This window comes from Mesoplodon bidens (assembly GCF_964165515.1).
Source record: "Mesoplodon bidens genome assembly, chromosome: 6".
NCBI lineage: Eukaryota > Metazoa > Chordata > Mammalia > Artiodactyla > Ziphiidae > Mesoplodon > Mesoplodon bidens.
In genome coordinates, this window is record NC_138162.1 from 95,839,381 (window position 1) to 95,863,397 (window position 24,017).

The 24,017-nt window shown below is 45.1% G+C and overlaps 1 protein-coding gene across 7 annotated transcripts in view; it reads left to right on the forward strand.

Moving 5' to 3' along the window:
• WNK2 (WNK lysine deficient protein kinase 2) overlaps positions 1 to 24,017 on the forward strand; it is a 158,524-nt gene that overhangs the window by 63,381 nt on the left and 71,126 nt on the right. For 5 of the 7 annotated variants that reach the window (XM_081236994.1, XM_081236988.1, XM_081236991.1 and 2 more), the window contains exons 10-19: positions 835 to 990; positions 1,397 to 1,588; positions 3,086 to 3,640; positions 6,079 to 6,372; positions 6,926 to 6,975; positions 7,780 to 7,948; positions 8,035 to 8,151; positions 8,523 to 8,693; positions 8,964 to 9,009; positions 9,522 to 9,641. In XM_081236994.1, the coding sequence (XP_081093120.1) occupies positions 835 to 990; positions 1,397 to 1,588; positions 3,086 to 3,640; positions 6,079 to 6,372; positions 6,926 to 6,975; positions 7,780 to 7,948; positions 8,035 to 8,151; positions 8,523 to 8,693; positions 8,964 to 9,009; positions 9,522 to 9,641 (1,870 nt within the window). The remainder of the gene's footprint in view (positions 1 to 834; positions 991 to 1,396; positions 1,589 to 3,085; positions 3,641 to 6,078; positions 6,373 to 6,925; positions 6,976 to 7,779; positions 7,949 to 8,034; positions 8,152 to 8,522; positions 8,694 to 8,963; positions 9,010 to 9,521; positions 9,642 to 24,017) is intronic. The other 2 variants (XM_081236990.1, XM_081236993.1) reach the window with 2 other exon arrangements.

Genomic DNA, 24,017 nt, shown 5'->3' on the forward strand with positions numbered 1-24,017 from the left:
TGGAAATTATGGTCACGTGTTTCATCTAGAAAACAAGTGAGAGAACTTGCTGATGTCCATGTGCTCTCAGCTTCAGAAGTCATCTCTGGGTTTTTTTCCATAGCTCTCACCTGCTTCTCGCATCCACAGTATTTTGAAGTAAATCCTAGACAGAAAGATGTTTTGCCCCAAGATATTTCAGTCTATATCTCTTCAGGATCAAGACTCTGAAAACAAAACCCAGTACCATTATTGCACCTAAAAGTGAACAAGTTAGCAGCTGTTCTTCATAGCATCAAACATCCCATACTCAGATTTCTGACTCTTTCCTAGTCCATGTCTATGCTGTGCTTGGCAGTGAGGGCTCACGTCTGTGGCCTTGTTGCTTTCCTGATGGGTGAATCATGGGAGACTCGCAGCTTTTCAGGGCACCCCTCTCTCCAGCTCTGTCCCACGTTTTATTCCCACGTTTCCGTATTCTGTTTGTGAATATATCCACACGTACCCATTTTATATAGTCCTATAAACAAGACACGTATGCCTTTTTATCTTTCCCTCATTTAATGTCCTAACAAGCGTCTTCCAAGGTTCCACAAATCTCTTTTAATGATCTTTTCTCACAGCATGATATTCTGTGGAGCTGAAGTTCTAGGACATTCCCTGGTTGGGAGGTATGGCTGTTCTTGGTTTAGGGACCTCCACACCCTGCTTCTGCTGCGTCATGTTCCTAGGAAAGTGTCCCTGGCAGGACGGCAGGCACGGGGCGTGAGAGATGGGTCTCTGAAGACGGTGAGTGTGTGCTTGGCAGGGCTCCTTAGGACAGCTCCTGAGTGTGGCTCTGGGTGCTTTTTGCAGCCTGGCCTGTCGGGGGCCTCCATCCCGCCCCCCGCCCGCCCTCTGCTCCCACAGCAGCCTTTCCCAGAGCCGGCCATGAGCTTCGCCCCTGGGCTGCCGCCGCCCAGTGCCCCTGTGCCGACGGGCCCAGTTCAGCCCACACCCCCCGCCCACCAGGTGAGTGCCGGCTGCCCCTCTTTATGGGTACCATGGGTGTCTTGGTCTCCCCAGGCCCTGCCCGTCTGTATTGGCTGGCCTGAGCCCAGTGTCTGTGAGCCTCCTGGCAGGTCCAGGCCCCCTATACGCCTTCTCTGCAGTTCCCCAGGGCCCAGGGTGTAGATGGGAGTGGGGGTGGGTCTCTGGTGTCTGTGGAGTTCAGGGTTCCGCAGCACTCAGAAGGCCCCCATTGCACACAGTGGTCCTCCCAGATCTGTGTGTCCCGGGCTCCAGCCTGGATGTTTGAACATGTGTGTGGGTATGCGTATGTGTGCATGTGTGTGAGTTGATTTTTTCTGTTGTGTCTAAGTACATAGGTGTATCTCAGGAGGGCACTGGTCTAAGAGAAGCCCCTCTCTCTTTCTAGCCTCCTCACGTGACCCAGCCGGTACCCCTGCCACAGGTCCTGGCCCCACAGCCTGTGGGCCCTCTCCAGCCGGTACCCCCCAACCTGCCTCCATACCTGGCTCCAACCTCCCAGGTGGTGGCCCCTGCTCAGCTGAAGCCCCTCCAGATGCCTCCGGCGCCCCTGCAGCCACTTGCTCAAGTCCCTCCACAGGTACCTCTCTGTCCCCTGCCTTACAGCCTCACCTTCTCTCCCAGTCTAGTTGGCTGTTCCTTGTCCTCAGGGCACACGGGTCCCTCAAGAGAGAAACACTCCCTGATGCCAGGGTGGCTGGGCTGCTCCTGTGCTCTCCTGCCTTTGACTTCTGCCCCAGATGCATCTAGGATGGGGAAAGGTTTAGTCCAGAGTCAGACCAGAGAAGCCAGGATGGGGCTATGAGCACATAGCTATAGTCACTGTCCTCCACGGAGCTACTCGAGGCTGTGCTGACCATGGATTCTTGGGAGTCCAGGGGACAGCTGAGCAGCTTGCCAACTACAAAGAAGACTTGACTGTAGAAGTGACTTCTGATGCCCGTCTTCGGGGGAGCATCACGTGGCCAGTATCACTTGATAGCACGTGGTTGATGCTTGGGTGCTCTCACTCAGGCTAATGCTGTCAGCGGTCATGCATGTTTCCCGTGAACCTTGATCACGGGACGGCTTTCATTTCATGGATCCCATTACAGTGTGTTGGCAGAGCTAGGATGGGAAGTGCTGCTTCATGGGGGAGGATGTGAGTGTTCCTGCGGTTTATAGGCGCCACCCAGAAGGTTCTTTCATGTCAGCAGTTGCCTGTCACCAGCCTTGTCCTCGTTACTCCTGCACTGGAGTCACTTTCAGCATCTAGTTAACCCACCACCTTGCTCCCGGTGTTCGGGCATTTAGTTGCTTTTCAAATACACAGAGGTCAGTTTGCATATTTTCGCTGTCTTATAATTACACAAAGGCACATATTATGCAATGCTCATGTGCCCGCAACAGGAAAAGCTTTATTTTAGAGAGAACTGTCAGAGAATCTGCTGAAATGTTTGAAGTGCTAAATCCACGAGATGTCTCCAGGCTGGAAGAGCAGACACTGAAGGCTCCAGAGCTCTGCTGTTGTGAGATGCTGCTCTCTCCCAGGATGCATGGCACAGGGGCATTCGGCCAGCAAGGAGGGGCTGGAAGATACGCTTTTCTTGAGATAACCTGTTGAAGAATTTGGTCTCAGTGTGAATTTATACAGATTGGAGGGAATCGGGCAAAGTAATTTCAGAGGTTTGGGGCCAGTCCGGTAGCTCTGGCAGTCCTGGTCTTTCTGAATGAGAACATGCCAAAGCTGTGAATCTGAGGGTCACTGTTATAACCCCTGATGTCCTTGCAGTCACCTAGCAGTAGCCTCAGAGTGGCCCAGCCTGAGCCCCTTTGAGGTGGTGCTGAAGGCGGGGCTGTCTTGAAGGTCATGTCTGCACCCCACACCCTTCTGCGGCCTCCTGCCTTTCCTTCTGTTTGATGGTGTCATACGCTTGGTTCCATTTAAATTGGCTTTGTTTTTGTTCCCTTCCGTAGAAGCTACACAGAAGTGTGTTAGGGGCAGAAACTGTGCGTGATGTGGACCCTCTCACCCAGTGCAGATGTGCTGCAGGCACGGCCAAGTCTTGGTAGGGCTGATATGCTTGTTCTCTTTCAGATGCCTCCACTTCCTGTTGTCCCCCCCATCGCTCCACTGGCCACAGTCGACAGCCTCCCTGCAGCCCTTCCTGACCTGCCAGCCACCAGTGGGCCCGCCGTGCCTCCCCCCTCTCAGTATTTCTCTCCGGCTGTCATCTTGCCAAGCCTCCCACTCAGTGCCACCACTGCTCCCCTGCCCACGTCACCGGCCTTGCCTCTGCAGACAGTCAAGCCGCCCCACCCTGCTGGGGCACCCCTGGCCGTGCCGTGCCAGTCCATCATGCCAAATGTGGCGGCCACTGCTACTGGCATCCCTCCGCTGGCTGTGGCTCCGCAGGGTGTGGCCGCCCTGCCCATGCACCCCACCGTGGCCCAGCTCCCTGCCCAGCCCGTGTACCCGGCGGCCTTTCCGCAGATGGTGCCCAGTGACGCCCCGCCTTCTCCCATCCATGCAGCGCAGACTGTGCGGGCTGCCCCTCCCCACCCGGCACCCCCCATGCTGCCACAACCCCACAAGCCAAGTGTTGCCCGCCTTGCCGAGCAGCCTGCTCCGGCCGCCAGTGCTGGAAGTCAGGTAACCCACCTGCTGGCCAGGGGCCCCCCCTCTAGGCACTGGGAGACCGCTTAGCACACGAGGGGGTCATGGACCTCTGCTGCTTCTCAGCACCTGGACCCCGGTAGCAGAGTGGGAGTGGACAAGCAGGCAGCTCGGTCCCATGGCTGCAGCGTCTCGCCCAGCATGGGGGGTGTCTGCTGCCCCCTCTCGCTTCCCAGCACGTGTTAGGAGCCTTGGGGATCGGGGTGGCTAGAAGCTCCACTCTTGGTTCCTTCCCAAGTGTCAGTAACAGCTGCTTGCGGTGGGGGGCTCCTGGCCCCTGGCCACTGGGCATTGTGGCACCTGCCTTCACCTGGATAGGGTTGGCGGTCTTGGGGCAGCCGTGTCAGCCGCTCCATGGGCGCTGGAGAGGCTCACACTGCCTGCCTTGTTGCCTGTCAAAGTAAAGTAGGCGGGTAACCCCCATCTCAGCAACTGGGAAATGAGGCAGATGGGGTTCTGATGGGGTCTGTTGGTTGTGGACTGGGCAGTGCTGGGTGTACATGGGTTACTGGTTCCAAGGCAGTCATGGCAGACAAGGATGATGTCTCAGAATCAGGTGGGGACCATGGGCAGCTTGTTGGGCTGACAGTGAAGGGATACAGGGACACGTACCCTGCTGGCTCGGTGGACCTCCCCGTGGCTCCACACACCTGCGCAGCCCATGCGTGTTTTGGAGCTCCATATCCACCCTCATATGAGGAGAGGAGCTGGCGTGGGGCTCTCACCTTGGGGAGGCTCTCACCTGGGCATTCCCCCACCTAGGGAGCCTCTTACTTGGGAGCCCTCCCACCTCAGGGCCTCTTAACCTGGACGCCCTCCCACCTGGCCACCCTCCCACCGGGCCCCACCCTGGCTCTAAGCCTCAACAGCTTTGTGCCTGTTGGGCGTGTCCTTTGCCGTTTGAGCTCAGGCTCCTGCCCTTTTGATTTTGTCATGAAGATTCATCCTGAAAGTGTGCTAAGGGGCCAGGTGTCCCCCTAGCTCATTTTGTACTGAATCCATTCTAGAGTAAGGCACTAAGTCGTAAGTATGCACAGATTCTCCTGGATGTTTCTCCCTGATTTCTAGAAGGGATTTGTACTCGGAGAAGGAAGGGATGATTTTCATTGACCAATAGGCTGGTGTTTGTTTGAAAACCAGTGTGAGGAGGTGCATCAGTCCAGTGCCTTGACTGAGCAGGCACCTCCCTGGTCTGTTAACTTGGAGTAACACTGACTCGTGTCAGGGCCATTTGGGGAAAGCCAAGGGCCGAGTGGAGGCCTGGGGGTCTGTGGTGTCATTGCTGGGCCTGTGCCTTACGCCACGTGCTGGCCTGGCACACTGTTGGCACTGGGTTGTTGGCTCGGCCAGTGGCTGGAGAAGGTGCTGGGTGCTTAGAGGTCACTGGCCAGGCCTGGTGGCCTCTCTGTGGTCCTGCTGGCAGAGGGTCTGGAGTTTACTGATGAGCTTGTCTGGCCGCCCAGAGGCTTACCTGTGCTGAGGGAGGAGACTCCCCTGAATGCACCAGCTGGGGTGTCTTTCCAGGAGAGAGGGCTCCTCGGCTAGGCTGTGGCTTTCGCATCTTACCTCCCATACCACGTGTCTTATTGGTCTCATACCAGCAGGCCCAGTGGCGGGTCATTCCCATTCCCAACCTCAACCCCGAACTGGAGTCCTTTCAGGCCGGGGCTTCTGCCTGTCTTAGCCTTCCCCCATGAGAGCTTTTCAAGAGGGAACAGTAGGGAATCTGGTCCAGCTCCTGAGTCACCCCGTGGAAGGCCTAGGTCCACAGTCCCTCTTGCCATGGCTGGGATGGGAATGCAGGTTTTTGTTTGTTTGTTTGTTTGTTTTTTGCGGTACGCGGGCCTCTCACTGTTGTGGCCTCTCCCGTTGCGGAGCACAGGCTCCGGACGCGCAGGCTCAGCGGCCATGGCTCACGGGCCCAGCCGCTCCACGGCATGTGGGATCTTCCCGGACCGGGGCACGAACCCGTGTCCCCTGCATCGGCAGGTGGACTCTCAACCACTGCGCCACCGGGGAAGCCCCAGAATGCAGGTTTTGACCTGACAGGTGTCTTGGATGGAGTAGCGTGGTGGCCTGGCCCTGTAGGATGGTGGCAGGGAGCCCAGATAGGTGCTAAGTGTATGCCATACTTAACAGCTTCTCAGCCTGACTCAGCTAGAAGTTCAGAGATGAAGTGCAGTTTTAGGTTCGATTTTATACAGATGGGGACGCGAGAGTGTCTGTTCTTATTTGTTTCGTTAAATCTGCATACAAACATTCCTGGATTTGTCTGTGGGGTGTGGGTGGATGGAGAGGGATGTCTGCATTTCCTGCTCACCTGCCTGGATGGTGGAAGTGCCTGCTTTGGTCCAGGACCCTCAGGAAATGCAGTGGCCCGCACCCCAGTTTGCATCCCTGTCCTCTGTCCCCAGATCCTGCTTGGCCACCCGCCTCCATATGCCGCGGACGTCACCACCCAGGTGCCCACAGTGCCCGCGCCTGCTGCCGTTCTCTCCCCACCTCTGCCAGAAGTGCTGCCGCCTCCTGCCCCCGAGCTCCTGCCTCAGCTCCCCGGCTCCCTGGCCCCCACAGTGATGGCGGCTGCTCAGAGCTTGCCTGTCCAGACCACTGCGCTACCGCCACCTGCTAACCTGCCGCTGCCCAGCGGGCCTGGGGTCACTGGTCCCTGCCCAGCCGTTCAGCTGACAGTGGAGCTGGCCCCGGAGGTGTGTGGCCCTCCCCTTGGGGCTCAGCCCCCATTCCGTCACCCTGATCCCAGCACCACGGCAGCCCTCCTGTGCCGTGACCTTGGGTCTCAGCCCTAGAAGTCGGGGATGCCCTTGGGAAGGTGGAAGCATGTGCTCAGGGACACCATGGGTGCTGTTCTTATCTTCCTCTGCTGTGCCTGGATGTCACACTTTCTTTAATCACACATCCAGCTGGAGACCGTGATTTTTACACATGGATTCAGAGTGCTTTTCTTTGGAGGCGATGGGAAGGCCTGTGACAATTCTGCCTGGGCCATGTGCTCCCTCATGGGGATGATCAAAGTGGGTTAGCGTGTTTGGAAAGGGGGTGGCCCCAGCTTTTAGAAATCTGCTTGGCTCCAAGCGTTAACGTAAAACCCCTCACTCCTGCCACCCTACGTGGTTTGCTTGCTGCAGTCAGAAGGGAGCGGGTGGCGGGCTGGGCCGTGGAGGTGGGGAGACCGCAGACTGATGCGGCTGTGTCACGGGGGAATGGATGTGACCTGTCCTCCTTTCCGTGGTTTTATTTCAGGAGCAGGCCTCGCAGGACAAGCAGCCAAGCCTCCCCCAGAGCTGTGAGAGGTAATGACACACTTTGCCCTCACGTGTCAGGGCTTCTAACAATGTCGCTCATTTCCAAGTCTGACGTGGTGGAACTTCAGGTAGCTCCTCTGGGGTCTTTGTCAGTGCTTGTTGAAATTTGGTAGTCAGATACTCCCAGTTGTGTTCTGGGTCCTCGTGCTGGTCTGCAATGCTGAGGACCTTCTAGAAGGGAGAGGCTGCAGACAGAGAGTCAGCAGGTCTGGGGACCGTGGGGAGGCCTGGAGGGCAGGGCAGAGTCCAGCCCACATCCTGGGTCTCCCAGCACCTCAGGCACGGAGAATGTTGCATGTGGGGAGGGAACTGGTTATAGGAAGTGACCACGTGTCCCACCCTTCTGGTAATGCCAGCACCAAACTTGGTGTTCCGCAAACTCTCCTCAAATCCTACAACAGCTCCATCTGGTTGGCGTGTTCCCCTTGCTGTTGAACAGATGGGGTAACCGAGGCACGGGGGAGGATTGTGTCTTAATCCTGACATTTACTGTAAGCCGAATAAGCCTGATTCACAGGCCAGGAGCTGAGAGGACCTAGGTCCTGAGTCAGAAAGGCCATGTGTTCTCTACGACTCCAACACTGCCTAGGACAGATGTTACAGGGGGAGAAGGGGCAGCGGGTCAGGGATCTCTCTCCTGGGCATGGCCAGCTTTAGACTCTCTAGGTTTTGCAGGTGAGCACACCCAGACAGTAAAGCTTCTGGCTGTTTGCCGAAAAGCCAAGTTTCCGACGTGAGGCAGGCTTGCAGGCCCTTCCCTTGGGTGCTGTAACATTCTTGGTTTTTGCGTAGCTACGGAGGTTCTGACGTCACTTCTGGAAGAGAGATGAGTGACAGCTGTGAAGGTGCATTTGGTGGGGGGAAGCTGGAAGGCAAGGTCGCTCGGAAACATCACCGCAGGTCCACGCGTGCACGCTCCCGCCAGGAGAGAGCCAGCCGGCCCCGGCTGACCATCCTGAATGTGAGTAGCCAGGCAGAACGGGCCGGCAAGACAGGGCTGGCTAGGCACGGTCTCCTCCCTGGTCTCACTGCCTGAGTGTCCCGTAGGTGTCCAAGACGGGGGACAAGATGGTGGAGTGCCAGCTGGAGACACACAACCACAAGATGGTGACGTTCAAGTTCGACCTGGATGGGGATGCACCTGACGAGATTGCTACCTACATGGTGAGGCTAGGTGTCCTGCCTGGTCAGATGAGTCAGTGGCCCTTCCCCTGGGACTGTGAGGCTGTCTCCCTGTGTCCTTTGGGCGCATGCCTGCCAACCCCACTGAGGAGAATATTGCCTGTCCTCCTGCCTCTGCAGGTGGCTGCCTCCTGTGGGCAGCACTGGCCCATCACCTGGAGGGCCTGCTTCTCAAGCTGTGGCTTCTCTTGCTGAACCGTGCAGCCCTGATGTTGGGAACTGGGCTCCCTGGCTGTGTCTCCCCTCTTGGGCTTAGTCCAGAGTAGAAGTCAAGCAAATCAACCAGTGAAGACCCAGTGTGGCCAGTGGCCTGAGGCACATCTCCACCAGCAGGGTTGCATGTGCTGTTGCAGGTAGAGCACGACTTCATCTTGCAGGCTGAGCGGGAGACATTCATTGAGCAGATGAAGGACATCATGGACAAGGCAGAGGACATGCTCAGTGAGGACACGGATGTGGAGCGTGGCTCTGACCCTGGGGTGAGCCCGCCGCACCTCAGCACCTGTGGCCTGGGTTCTGGGGAGGTAAGTCCCGGGTAAGAGGTCCCAGGAGGCTCTGGGCCTGCTTATCCCCCATCTCCAGGCTCTGTGAGTACAACACTATGATGTCGTCTGCTGGAGGAGCCTGTAGGCCATGCAGTGTTGGGTGAGGTGGCTGGGAGGGTGGGCGCCTTCAGTTCAGTTAGAAATGTCCGAGCTCCTGAGGCCCCTCAGATGATTTGAGGCAGTGCTGTGCTCTGAAGGAAGTTCTTGTTCCACGCAGTCTGCTGAGTTCTGATCCTTTACCTCCTTCAGGAGAGTCGCCAACCCCAAGCGAATGCCCCGGTGTATCAGCAAAATGGTATGTCTCCTTTCAAGGCTACACCTGCCAATCAAACGTGCATTTGGAGGAGGCATATCTGTCATTGTCCCTTCTCTGCCTTTCTAGCAGGCATTTGATAAGAGCCCCACAATGAGCATATTGTAAGGGGTTTTGGCCACCACACGGCGGGTTGCTGGAGTGTGTGGTGAGCGTGCCCCCATCTGGGGACAGCTGCCCTGTCTGAGAAGCCATATCTGGCCTGGGTTGGGATGGAGCATTGTGTGGACTCACTGCTGTCTGCTGGTCCCCCAGCCAGCATTACCCCTTCAGTGATGCACCACAGGTGTCCTGGGACATAAGCCTGTGCTGGGGGGACTTGTGAGAGCCTCTGCTAGTGAGGAACCCCTGAGTGGGTTGCAAATCCTCCCCACTGGTGTGAGAGGAGTTCCCCAAATCCCCATATGGCAGGTCTGGTGCTGGTGGGGAGGGGTCACGCCAGCCTTGGGAGAAACCTGCTCACTCTCACCAGCTGTTTTTGCCCTGCCTCTTAGTCCTTCACACTGGGAAGAGGTGGTTTATCGTCTGTCCAGTGGCTGAGCATCCAGCAGCAGAGGCCCCCGAATCTTCACCCCCACTTCCTCTGAGCTCCCTGCAGCCAGACACCAGCCAAGGTATGAGCAGCCAGAACCCCTCAAACCTTCCTCCTTGATAATTAGGTGTGCCTCCTGTGTATTGCTCCACATCATCTCATTATCCTCAGCCTGGCTTTACCTGTGCTCATGTTTTGCCAGCATGTGCTGTGTGCCCAGCAAAGTGCAAGGGCCTCACCCTGCACTGTTGCCCCAAAATGCAGAGCAGTCTGTGGGGCTGTGTCCTTGTCTGTATCCCTGTCCTAGTTTTCCACCAAATGAACCAAGTCAAGGTGGCACTTAGGCTTGGGCCTGCCAGTTACCTTCACAGTGCAGGTGAGGCACATGGGCTGCACAGGTGTGTGCTGAAAGGACTCTGCGCTTGCCCTTTCTTACCAGTATTGTTGTGGGAAGAAGTCTCAAGGAAAATCAGAAAACATTTTGATATGAACAAGAATGAGAATACAACATATTAAAATATGTGGGATGCAGCTAAAACAGTAATTAAAGGGAAATGTATAGCACTAAATGGTTAGAGGAAGAAAGAGATCTCAAATCAGTATCCCAAGCTTTCATTTTGAGAAATTAGGAAAACTAGAACAAAATCCAAAGCAAGCAGAAGGAAGGAAATAAAGATAAGAGCAGAAATCAATGAAATTTGAGACAAAAACAATAATAAAAGCAATGAAACCAAAAACTGATTCTTTGAAAAGAATTAATAAAATGATTAACTTCTTGTAAGACTGACAAAAGAAAAAGACACAAAATACCAATATCAGGAATAAAAAAGGAGACCACTACAGATCCTGCATAAAAGGATACTAGTCATGGAATACTATGAACAAACCTGCACACATAAATTTGACAACTTAGATGAAACAGACTAATTCTGAAAGCCACAAACCGCTAAAACTCATCCAAGGTGGAGTAGATAACCTGAATACTCCTGTTAACAAGATTGAATTTGCATCGAAAAATCTCCCAAAGGAATTTTCTAGGCCCAGATAGTTTCACTGGTGAATTCTGTCAAACATTTAATAAAAGAAATAACAGCAATTCTATACAGTCTCATCCAGAAAATGGAAGAGGAAGGAACACTTCTCAAATAATTTTATGAAGCCACCATCACCTTTATATCAAAACCACACAAAGGCAGTACAAAAAAAGAGTGACAGATGCTAATCTTTCAAGGATATAGAAGGGAAAAAAAAACTCAATAAAATATCAAAAAGTCAAATCTAGAAATTTATTAAAAAAAAGTAATATGCCATAACAAAGTGGAGTATATCCTGGGAAGGCAATATTCAAAAATCAATTAATTCACCATATAATGTCAATGGGAATTTCCTTTCCCTACAAAGGGAAAGATACATGATTATATCAGTTGGTACAGAAAAAGTATTTGACAAAATACAGCATCCCTTTATGATAAAAATGCTCAGCAAACTAGCGATAAAAGGGAACATCCTCAACCTGATAAAGGGCATCTACAGAAAACTGACAGCTAGCATCATATATATATATATATTTTGTTTTTTTTGCCATATGCGGGCCTCTCACTGTTGTGGCCTCTCCCGTTGCGGAGCACAGGCTCTGGACGCACAGGCTCAGCGGCCATGGCTCACGGGCCTAGCTGCTCCGTGGCATGTGGGATCTTCCCGGACCGGGGCACGAACCCGTGTCCCCTGCATCGGCAGGCAGACTCTCAACCAGGGAAGCCCTAGCATCATATTTAGGGGTGAAAAGCTAAATGTGTTTTCCCTGAAATTGGGATCAAGGCATAGATGTCCACTCTCTCTATTCCTATTCAACATGACACTAGAAATCTTAGATTCCAGATGGGCAAGAAACAGAAATAAAAGGCATGTGGATTGAAAAGGAAGAAATAAAACTGTCTCTGCAGCTAATATGATTTTATCTGGAAAAAGTCACAAGCATTCTTAACAACAAACAACTCTTAGAACAAGTAAGAGAGTTTATCAAGATCACAGGATATATAGTCAACAACAAAAATAACTATATTTCTATGCTGACAGTGAACAATTAAAAACTAAAAATTTGAAGGAATACTATTTACAGTGGCTCAAGAAAAAAAGGATAATAGCTATAAGTTTAACAAAACATATACAGAATCTGTATGGTGAAAACTACAAAATATTGATGAAATGGATTAGAGATGACCTAAATAAATGGAGAAACATACTATGTTTATGGATTGGAAGACTCAACATAGTAAAAATGTCAGTTCTTCCCAAAGTGATATATAGATTTAATGCAATACCAATAAAAATTCAAACAGGATAATTTTTGCAGATATAGACGGTCTGACTCTAAAATTTATATGGAAGTACAAAGGTAATTTAAATAGCTAAAGCAGTTTTGAAAAAGAATGAAGTTGGAGGCATCACACTACTCAGTATTAAGGCTTATTTTAATGTTACAGTAATCCAGAAAGCTCAGTATTGGCAAAGGGATTGACACATAGATAAGTGGAAAAGAATAGAAAGCCCAGAAATATATCCATAGAAATACGGCCATTTGATTTTTTGACAAAGATGCAAAAGCAATTCTATGTAGAAAGGATAGTCTTTTCAATAAATGGTGTTGGATTAGTTGCTTATACATATGCAATAATTGAACCTTGACCTATGCCTGACATCTTGTGTAATAATTAACTCAAAATTCATTGTATATCCAAATATAAAATGTAAAACTGTAACTTTTAGAAAAAAACATTGGAGAAAAACTTTTGTGACCTGAGCCAGGGAGTCCTTAGATCTAACACCAAAAGCATAACCCATAAAAGAAGAAAATGGATAAATCAGACATCATCAAAATAAAACTCTTTTGCTCTGTGAAAACCACTGTTAAGAGAATGAAAAGACAGTCTGCAGACTGGGAGAAAATAATTGCAAATTACATATTCAGCATAGTATTTGTTCCTGAAATATATAAAGAATTCTCAAAACTCATCAGTAAGGAAACAAAGAACTCAAGTAAAAAATGGACTATGGACTCGAACAGACACTTCCTTAAAGAGAACATAAGGATAGCAGTTAGGCACATTAAAAAAATTAATGTCATTGACTACCAGGGAAATGCAAATAAAAGCCATAGTGAAGGATCACCACGCATTTGTGAGAATGGCTAAGCTAACAATACTAAGTTTTGGTGTGGATATGGAGCAACTGGATCTTTCATGTTAGTGGGAATGCAAAATGGTATAGCTATTCTGGAAAATAGTTGGACATTTTAAAAATAAAAGATATACTTAGTATATGACAACAATTTCAATCCTCGGTATTTATCCAGGAGAAATAAAAACTCATGTTCAGTAAACACATATATAAGTGGTTATAGCAGTTCAGTTGCCTAATTGCCCAAACTGGAAACAACCCAAATATCCTGCAGTGGGTGAATGGAAAAACAAACTATGGTGCTTTGAAAAAGAAACAACTATTGACACATGCAACAGTATGAGTGAACCCCAAAGGCTTACTGAGTGAAAGAAGCCAGTCTCAAAAGGCTACATACTGTATAATCCCATTTATAATGACGTTCTCAAAAAAACTATAGATAGAGAACAGATCAGTGTTTGCAAGGAGTCAGAGGTAGGGGGAGAATGTGAGTATAAAGGGATAAACCAATGACATTGTTTTGGGGTGATTGAATTGTTTTGTATTGATTATGGTAATAATTATATGGATATGTGGTGCTAAAGTTCTCAGAACTCTACACCTAAAGAAAAACTCCATTTTACTGTATGATAACTTAAAAAGTGAAAAACAATTCTCTCTCTCTCTCTCTCTCTCTCTCTCTATATATATATATATATATATATATTGAATATATATGTTGATAACGAGGCAAGATAGCATGAAAGGAAAGCAGCAGCAACAACAGACAATAAAAGAGACCCTCAGACTTCTACTTTAGGCCAAGATGGATAATAGGCACTGGATTTATTTTCCCTCAAAACAACTAAAAAAGCATGCAAAATATATGAAAGAATGTTTTTTAAGACTTTGAACATAAGGCAGTGAAGGACATTGATCCCTGAAAAAATTCTATGATCATTTCAGCTGACTGCACTGAGAAAGTTTTCACATCCCAGAGCATGGAGGGAGGGACCCAGGTAGAGCTCAGCAGACTACCTGTGGTGAGGAGACTGACCTGAGAGTCTGAGAAAGCCCAAGGGCAAGAGTTTGCTGGGTAGAGTTCTGGAGAGGAGAGAGCAGCACAAAGAGAAAAGTCTGTGGATTGACAGAGGATTCCCCTTGATTATTTTGCAGAGTAAGGTATGTGAGGAAACTAGCCAATGCCAGGACATGAAGCACCCCAAAGGATTAGAGGGAATGGTACTAAAGCTCATATGGACCAGAATGTCTGTTCCTACCAGTTAGCTGGAAGGACTTATAATTCAAGGGACATTGGGTAGAGTACTGAAAAGGGCCTTGCCTCAGTTGTGGAGAATAATTAGCCCTAGACTTAAGAACAGGATCTGAAAATATCAAGCCACAGTAGCTTAACTGCATCCCACAACAAAGAATGTTACTAGGAATACAAATTCATATAGCACCCAAGAAGGCAAATTTTACATTGTCTGGTATCCAATCAAAATTACCAGGCAGGACAATATGAGAAAAATTCCTCATTCTAATGAACCCATAGCTGACACAGTTGTAAGAATTAGCAGGCAAGCACATTAATACAGTTACTACAACTGTATTCCATATGTCCAAAAAACTATAGGATATAGGAAAGAAATGTAATTTACCATATAGATAAATTAGGAAAGAGACAATTCATAAGATTATCTCAATAAATGCAGAAAAGGAATTTCAGAAAATTCAACAGCTACAAACATCCTTAGCAAACTCTATATGAACTATATAGGGTTAAACCTGATAAGGTATATGTAAGACCTGTACAGTGAGAACTACAAAACAATGTGGGTGGAAACCAAAGAAGACCTAAAGAAGTACCCTATTCATGGGTCAGAAGACACAGTATTGTTACAGAGTTAATTCTTTCTCAGTTAATCAATAAATTTTATGCAGCTGCCACAAGAATCCCAGAAGTTTTTTTCTAGCAATTGAAAAGCCAACCTGTGAAAATACAAAAGCCATTGGAATTTGAAAATAAGAGAAGTAGATTGGAATGCTAACACTAGCTGATTTCAGGAATTATTATAAAACCATAGTGATCAAGACTGTGTGGCATTGGTATAAATACAGGTAAATAGATGAATGGAATAAAATAGAGTCCAGAAATAGACCCAAACACATAGAGACACTTAATTTTTTATAAACATGCAAAGGACATTCAGTGAAGAGAGGACAATCTTTTCAGTCTTAGGACAGTTGATCATTCATATGTGAAAAATGAATATCCATACTTAACACTATATACAAAAATCAACTCAAAATGGAATATAAACCTAAATGTAAAACTGAAAACAATGAAACTTATAGTAGGATACACAGGAGAATGTTTGTGTGACCTTGGGTTAGATAGAGTTTTCTTAGATATAGCACCAAAGCATAATCTGCAAAAGAAAAAAATTGGTAAATTAATCAAATTCAAAATGTCTATTCTTTGAGAAACAGCAAGGGAATGAAAAGAGAAACCAGAGACTAGGTGAAAATATTTGTTAACCGTATATGTAATAAAGGACTTGTGTCCAGATAATATGAGGAACTCTCAAAATGCAGTGAGAAGAAAATAAACAAGCTAACAAAAATATTTGAACCGACACTTCACCTAAGATTTGTGGGTGCCAAATAAGTGTATGAAAAGGTAATTATTCAGTAAGAAACTGCAAATTAAAAGCGCAAGAGGATACCACTACACACCTATTAAAATAGCTAAAATTTAAAAGACCAAGTGTTGCTGAGGATGTGGGGGAATTGAAACTCTTATACACTGTATAAAATGGAAAACAGCTGGAGAACCTTGGAAAACAATTTGGTAATGTCTTTTAAAAATAAACATACAAGTGCCATAGGATCTAGTTATTCTGCTCCTTGGTATGTATCCAAGAGAAATGAAAGCAGATGTCCATACAAACACTTACACAGCATGTTCATAGCAGCTTTATTTATAATAGCCGGAACGTAGCAATAGCTCACATGAACAGAAAAACATATTGTGATTTATCCATACCGTATAACACTACTCTGCAATAAAAAGGAATGAACAACTGATACTCATTATAGTATGGGTGATTCTCAGAATACGCCAGTGAAAGATGCCAAACAAAAAAATAATGCACGCTACATGATTGCATTTATGTAAAAGGCTAGAAAATGCAGACTAATTTATAGGGATGGAAAACAGACGAGTGGTTGCCTGGGAATGAGGTTGTGGTAGGAAAGGAAGGGAGGTATAGATTACAAGGTTCATGAAGAAATAGTTGGAGAATGATGGACATATACATTATATTGATGGTGGTGAAAGTTTTGCTTATATGCCTGTGTCAATACTTACAAACTCTACATTATAAATATGTACAATTCATTGCATGTCAATTATACTTCAACATAGTGGTTAAAAACCAAGCAGCAGTTAACAAAGAAAGCTTAACTCTCAGGGGCTCCAGATAGTGGAGTTACCAGACAGATAACTGCTTACTTAGTGTTAAAATAAATAAGTGACTAGAGTGAAACGTTTGGCAGAGAGTTGGAAAGTATACCAAAAAACCAAACCAAAAAATTCACCCTTCAAAAACAAACTCAAATGGAAATTCTGGGGCTGAAAGTTACAGTAGTTAAGATTAAGACCTCACTGGATAGTTTGTACACTGCTGGAGAGAGAATTAGCAAACTGAAAGGTAACTTAAAAGAAAATACTTAAAGTAGAATAATGATATCAAAACTGATGAAAAACAAAAGAGGAGCTAAGGAATATAGGGGTTACTATGAGATAGTTAAACATATATAATTGGAGTCCCAGAAAGTAGAAGAATGAGACAAAATCAAGTTTTAGGAGGTAATGCAGAGAATTGAAAGGCATTAAGCCACAAATTCAAGAAGCCCTCCAAACTCTGAGAAAGAGAAAAACTACACGTAAATATATTATAGTTAAAGTACTGAATACCAAAGGCAGACCAAAGAATTTAAAGGATGCTAGAGGAAAGAGCAGGTACTGATTTGGACAGCTCCCATCTCACTAGATACAGTGTTTGCCAGTAGACCAAGGAATACTGCTATCCTCAAAGTGCTAAAGAAAATAAGCATAAACCTTGAATCTCTAGCCGGTGGTATCATCCTACATAATATGAAATGAAGACTAAAGGGATTTATCACCTGCATATTTCAAACAAAGATATACCAGGGGGGATATTTTTAGGCAAAACAACAGTGACCCCAGATGGAAGGTCAGATACACAGGAAGGAATAAAAGTAATGGAATTATAAACACATTGGCAGGTCTAAAGGTATGTCAACTGTATAAAAACATAATGTCTTATGAGATTTGAAATATATTTGTTGCGTTAAAATACATGAAAATAAGGGCATATTTATCAGGGGGAGGGAATTGTACTCATAGGGCTCCTGGGTTCTTGCACTGTAGGGGAAGAGGGTCCAAATCAAGAATGTATATTGTAGTCTATAGAATACCCTTGTAAAAGTTGTAAAATAGTAGATAACTTTCACACTCATGGGGGATGGGTGGATGGGGGAGAATTTTTACAAAGCAAAAGGCAAAGAAGGAGAGAAAAAGCAACATTGAACATGATGAAAATATAGAAAGTCATTAGTAAGATGGTAGTTTTAACCCCAACAAATGAGTAATTAAATTAAATGTAAATGAAATAAATATCAAAGGTTGTCAAAATGTGAAAGAGAACAAACCAATAACAAACTAAGGCGTAAGACTACAAGAGGTGAAGAGTAAAGAGCATGCTAATACTAACCTAAAGAAAGCTAGAATAGATCTTTTTTTCTTTTTCTTCTCTCTCTTTTTTTTTTTGGTGGCATTGTGTGGCATGTGGGATCTTAGTTCCCCGACCAGAGATTGAACCCGTACCCCTTGCAGTGGAAGTGCAGAGTCTTAACCACTGGACCACCACGGAAGTCCCGTAGAGTAGATCTTTTTGTATCAGACAAATAGACTTTAAGACAAAAAAGTAATGGTGAAAGATTCAGCTTTCCAGGAAGAGCAAGTAATTCTATATTTGCATGTCTTTTAATAACACAGCCTCAAAATATATAAAGCAAAAATTAACACAACTAAATGAAAAAATAGAATAATGTACAATCATCATGGGAGTTTTAACTTTTAGAATGGGAAGACAAAAACCAATAAGGATATAAAGGATTTCAGCAATAGAATTAGCAGTCTTGTTCTATATGTAGGACACCCAACAGCTGAAGAATGCACATTTTTTCAAGTCCACAAAGAATATTTTAAAATTAGCCATATGCAGGACACAAAGCAAATCTCAAATTTAAAAGGATCAAAATCATTCAATGCATGTTCTCTAACTACAGTTGGCAGTAAGCTAGAATTTGAAAACAAGAAGATACCTAAAGTCTCCACATATATGACAGTTAAGAATTACATCTATAATATCTCATGAAGCAAAGAAGAAATTATAGTGGAAATTGAGAAAATATGCTGAATTATAATGATATGAAAATCATGCAAATGAAAATATTGCTTATCAAAACATGTGGGTTGCAGCTAAATCTATATTTTGCAGGAACTTTGCTGCCTCAAATGTCCATACTAGAAAGGCAACAAGGCTAAAAATCGACAATCGAAGTATATCCACTGTAAAGAGTTAGAAAGAGAAGAGAAAATTTAATGCAATTAAAAGGAATAAATAAAACAGATAAATACCTGAATTAATGAAATATAAAATAAATATACAATAGAGTGTCAACAAAGCTTAAAGCTGGTTCTTTGAAGTGGCAAATAACATTGGTGAGCCCCTGGTGAGACTGACTGCAGGAAAGAGAGAAGGCACAATCAATATCAGGAATGAAAAAGAGGGACATTGCTACAATCTGACAAACATTAAGAAAAAGATGAGTACATTCGTATAACTCCATGCCAATAAATATGAAAACTGGTATGGATGTTATCCTGGAGAAATATAACTTACCACCCTTAATAAGAAGAAACAGAAAATCTGAAAAGTACTATAAACATTAAAAAGTTGAGTCAGTAATTAAAAACCTTCTCACATTTATGCTTTGTGGTGGCAAGATTGCTGGCACAGCTCAGTGTATAGACTTCCAGATTCAAGTATAGTCAGGAAAGAGAGTTCTCCCTTTTCAGAAGGATTCAGACATTCTGGGCCTAACTCCACAATGCAGAACTAGGAATAATATCTGTCTCTAAAGCAGTCATGTGACAGGTGGCTGGAATGCACAGGCTGACCTGTGACCAAGTTACATGCACATCCCTAGACAGTGGTTCCCTAGAGGAAATTCAGAGTGCTGCTGCATGAGGGAGGAGATGAATACTACATAGTCAAACCTGAACCATGTTTATGATAGTGAGAATGGTGGACTTGCTCAAATGTTGGAAAAGAGGTGATAATTGTTGAGAAAAAGGGAAAAGAACCAAAGGTTCATGTGAGGAGTGGAGAATTCTGCCCAGATTAAAAAAACAGATTGAAATAGACCCTCCCTCAGAAGATAATGGGGGAGGAGTGACGTCAGCAAGATTGCAAAGTAGGAGATATCAGCATTCATCCTCCCATAAAAACAACTGGACATCAATCCATAAATGGAAGCAGCTGTGGGATGGCTCAGGAGTCCAATTAAGGACACAGTGGAGCAAAAACGGAGAATAACTGCACAGAAAGGATTGTGGGAGATCAGCTTAGATGAGATGTCAGGAGATGGCAAGGAACAAAGAAGGCTGAGGTATCTGTATCAGTCACATTGCCTGTGCCATTGTGGTCCCCAGTGGCCTACTCTATGGAGGCCCCATTAGCCTTTGCTACTAAGGACCTCAACAGCCCCCATAACAGCTCTGGGCTCCCCACAGCTTTCACAGCAGAGGACCCTGTAGTGTTAGCTGGCATGGGCCCCAGTTGTGTACTCCACAGAGGCCATTGGGAGCTTTCACCATCGAGGTAACCAACAGCCATCACCACCACGAAACAGCCCTGGGAGGGAGATGCTGCTGCACCTTATTTCCCCCTCCCCTGGAAGGAGCTGCTGTCTTGCTGCCCTGGGACCAGGACTGCCAGCTGCCTCCCCCAACCCTGTGCATACCCCAGACCCCAGAAGCCTGGCTATTGCTGTTGCACCCATGCTTCCGATACCAGCTCCATTGTAGCTTCACACTTATGCACCTGAGGCACTGGAGCCACCACCATTGTGCGCTAGCCAGCACCCCAGAACCTGGAGCCTTCATCGCCCTGTGAGTGCCCGCACTCTAGACCTCTGCTCTGTCTCTGTGCCATCGGCACCTATACCTCAAACACCAGTGCTACCACTGCCAGGAGGGTGCCCACAAGCTGGACCCAGTGCCAAGAGGTATCCCCTCAACAACAAAATCCCCATGGGAGAAAAAGAGATCAGGAGGTGTCCAGAAACTTTTACCACTGTAGATCCCAACAGCCTCTGCAGCCACCTGCAGTTGAGGACCCCTGCCATCTTTGCTAGTGCTCACCTCAGCTGGATGGAACCGCACGGAGACTACACTGCTGGGCCTGCCCTGTACCTGGAATCAATATACCCCACCCAGCCAGTGTCCCTGCACCCACTGGCATGTGAAGGTCTTCCCCACCAAAATCAGTTTATACGGTCTAGAAGAGATGACTGCTCCATCAGATACACAGATATTAACACAAGGTTACAAGAAACATGAAAAAGCAAGGAAATATGACACCATCAAAAGGCACAGAATAATTTTCTAGTAACTGACCCCAAAGAATTGAAGATCTATGAATTGTCATAGAATTCAAACTTGTTTTAAGGAAACTTGGTGTGCTACAAGAAAACACATGTAGACAACACAACAAAATTAGGAAAACAATACACAAACAAAATGAGAAGTTCAGCAGAGAAATAGAAATCATAAGAAGACCAAAACAGAAATTCTGGAGCTGAAGAAATACAATGAATGAGATTAAAAAAAAAAAAAAATGCAGTAGAGAGCATCAACAGCAGACTTGATCAAGCAGAAGACAGAATCTGTGAACTTGAAGATGAGTCATTTGAAATTACCCAGTCATAGAAGAAAAAAGAAAGAGGAATGGAAAAAAGTAAAGAAAGCCTGTGTGAATTATGGTGCTCCATCAAGTAAGTAAGATTTGCATTGTGGGAGTCCCAGGAGAGGAGAGAGAAAGAAAGTGCAGAAAGCTTATTTTAAGAAATTCCCAAATTTAGGAAGAGATCATGTACGTCCAGGTACATGAATATCTTAAGTCCCCATATAGATTTAACTTAAAGAAGGCTTTACCAAGATATGTTATAATAAAGCTATAAAAATCAAAGACAGAATTTTGAAAGCAGCAGGAGGGAAAAGAAAACCTTTGTTTTATATGAAAAAAGGCTTTTAGCAGGTTTCTCAGAAGAAACCTTGTGGGGCAGGAGAGAGTGGAGTGATATATTCCAAGTGCTGAAGAAAAACCCTGGTGACCAAGAATACTCCTTTAACTGGCAATGAAGGAGAAGTAAATACTTTCCCAAACAAACAAAAGTTGAGGGAGTTCATCACCACTGTACCTGCCTCATGAAAACACAAGAAAGTAAAAAATTCACTGGTAAAAGTAAGTATATAGGCTGTTTTAACTATATTTTTATTGTAAGCTTCATGGTAATCACAAAGTAAATACCTATACATAAAAGATAAAAGAAAGTGTACCATTCCGGAAAATGATCAAATCACAGAGGAAGGTGGAAAGAGAGGAAGAAAGGAACAAAGGAATTACAAAACAGTCAGAAAACAAGAAGATGGAATAGTAAGTCCTTGCTTATCAAGAACTACTTTAAATGTAAATGGATTAAATTCTCTAATCAAAATATAGATGGTGGTATGAATTTTTTAAAAAAGACAAAACTATATGCTGTCTACAAGAGACTCACTTCAACTTTAATGGCATACATATGCTGAAACTGAAGGATGGTAACATATATTCCAGGCTGATGGAAACCAAGAGAGCAGGACAGTTATTTTTATATCAGACAAAATGGCTGTAAGTCAAAATCTATGACAAGAGACAATGAAGGTCATTATCTAATGATAAAGATACCAGTTTTTCAAGAGGATATAGCAATTGTAAATACATGTACCCAACATCAGAGCAACTACATATATTAAGCAAATATTAACAGCTCTGCAGGCAGAAATAGACCGCAGTGCACTAATAGTAGGGGACTTAAGTACTTCACTTACAATAACGGAGAGACTTTCCAGACAAAAAATCCATAAGGAAATATTGGACTTCAGTGGCACTTCAGAACAAATGGACTGTAACAGACGTAAACAGAACGTTGAACCCCAGTAGCAGAATACACGTTCTTCTCAAGTGCACATGGAACATTCTCCAGGATAGATCATTTGTTAGATTACAAAACAAGTCTTAACAAATTTAAGAAGATTGAAATCACATCAGTTTATCTTTTCCGACCACAGTGGTATGAAACTAGAAATCAATAACAGGAGGAAAGCTGGAAAATGCACAAATACGTGGAAATTAAGCAACCCGTTTCTGAATAACAAATGGGTGAAAGAAATAGAAAAAGAAATAAAAATATCTTGATACAAATAAAGATGGAAACACAGCATACCAAAACTTATGTAATTCAGCAAAAACAATTTTAAGAGGAAATTTATAGTGATAAAAACCTGTATTAAGAAACAAGGAAGATCTCAAATAAACAATTTAAGTTCACACCTCAAGGAACTAGAAAAAGGACAAACTTAGTCCAAAGTTAGCAGAAGGAAGGAAACAACAAAATTCAGAGCAGAAATAGAGATTAGAAAAAATATAGAAAAGATCAACAAAACTAAGAGCTAGTTTTTTGGAAAGTTAAACAAAATCAGCAAACTTTTAGCTAGGCTAAGAAAATAAAATCAGAATTGAAAGAGGAGACATTACAACTGATACCACAGAAATACAAAGAATCATGAGAGAATAACATGAACAACTACACACCAAAATATTGGATAACCTAGAAAAATGGATACATTCCTGGAAACATACAGCCTACCAAGACTGAATCATGAAGGAGAAATAAATACTTTCCCAAACAAACAAAAGTTGAGGGAGTTCATCACCACTGTACCTGCCTCATGAAAACACAAGAAATAGAAAATCTGAATGGACTTATAACTAGTGGGAGAGTAAATCAGTAATCAAAAATCTCCCAACAAAGAAAAAGTCCAGGACCAGATAACTTCAATGGTGAATTCTACCAAATATTTAAAGAAGAATTAACACCATTCCTTTGTAAACTCTTCCAAAAAAATTGAAGAGGAGATAACACTTCCAAACTAATTTTACTAGGCCAGCATTACCCTGATACCAAAGCCAGACAAGGCTACTACAAGAAAAGAAAATCATAGGCCAGTATCCTTGATGAATCTATATTGCATCTATATGCCAAAACTCTCAACAAAATACTACCAAACTGGATCAACAGCACATTAAAAGAATCATACACCACAGTCATGTGGGGTTTATTCCTGAGATGCAAGGATGGTTCAACATAAGCAAATCAATAAATGTGATACAACACATTAACAGAATGAAAAATGAAATCTTGTGATCATCTCAATAGATGCAGTAAAAAGCATTTGAAAAAATTCAGCATCCTTTCATGATTAAAAAAATCTCAACAAATAAGGTGTAAAAGGAATGTACATCAACATAATAAAGGCCATATACAACCAGCCCACATCTAACATCATACTCAATGGTGAAAAGCTAAAGCTTTTGCTCTTAGTTTAGGAACAAGACAAGGTTGCACACTCTCATTACTTCTATTCAGCATCATCCTGGAAGCCCTAGCCAGAGCAGTTAGGCAAGAAAAAAAATAATAAAAGGCATCCCAATCAGAAAAGAAGAAGTAAAATTGTATCTGTTTGCAGATGACATAATCTAATATATAGAAAACCTTAAAGACTCCATCAAAAAACTGTTAGAGGGCTTCTCTTGTGGCGCAGTGGTTGAGAGTCCGCCTGCCAATGCAGGGGACACGGGTTCATGCCCCCGTCTGGTAAGATCCCACATGCCACGGAGTGGCTGGGCCTGTGAGCCATGGCCGCTGAGCCTGCGCATCTGGAGCCTGTGCTCCGCAACGGGAGAGGCCACAACAGTGAGAGGCCCGTGTACCGCGAAAAAAAAACAAAACACAAAAAAACCCTCAAAAAAACCTGTTAGAACTAATAAACTCAGTCAAGTTGCAGAATATAAAATCAATATGCAAAAATCAGTTTTATTTCTGT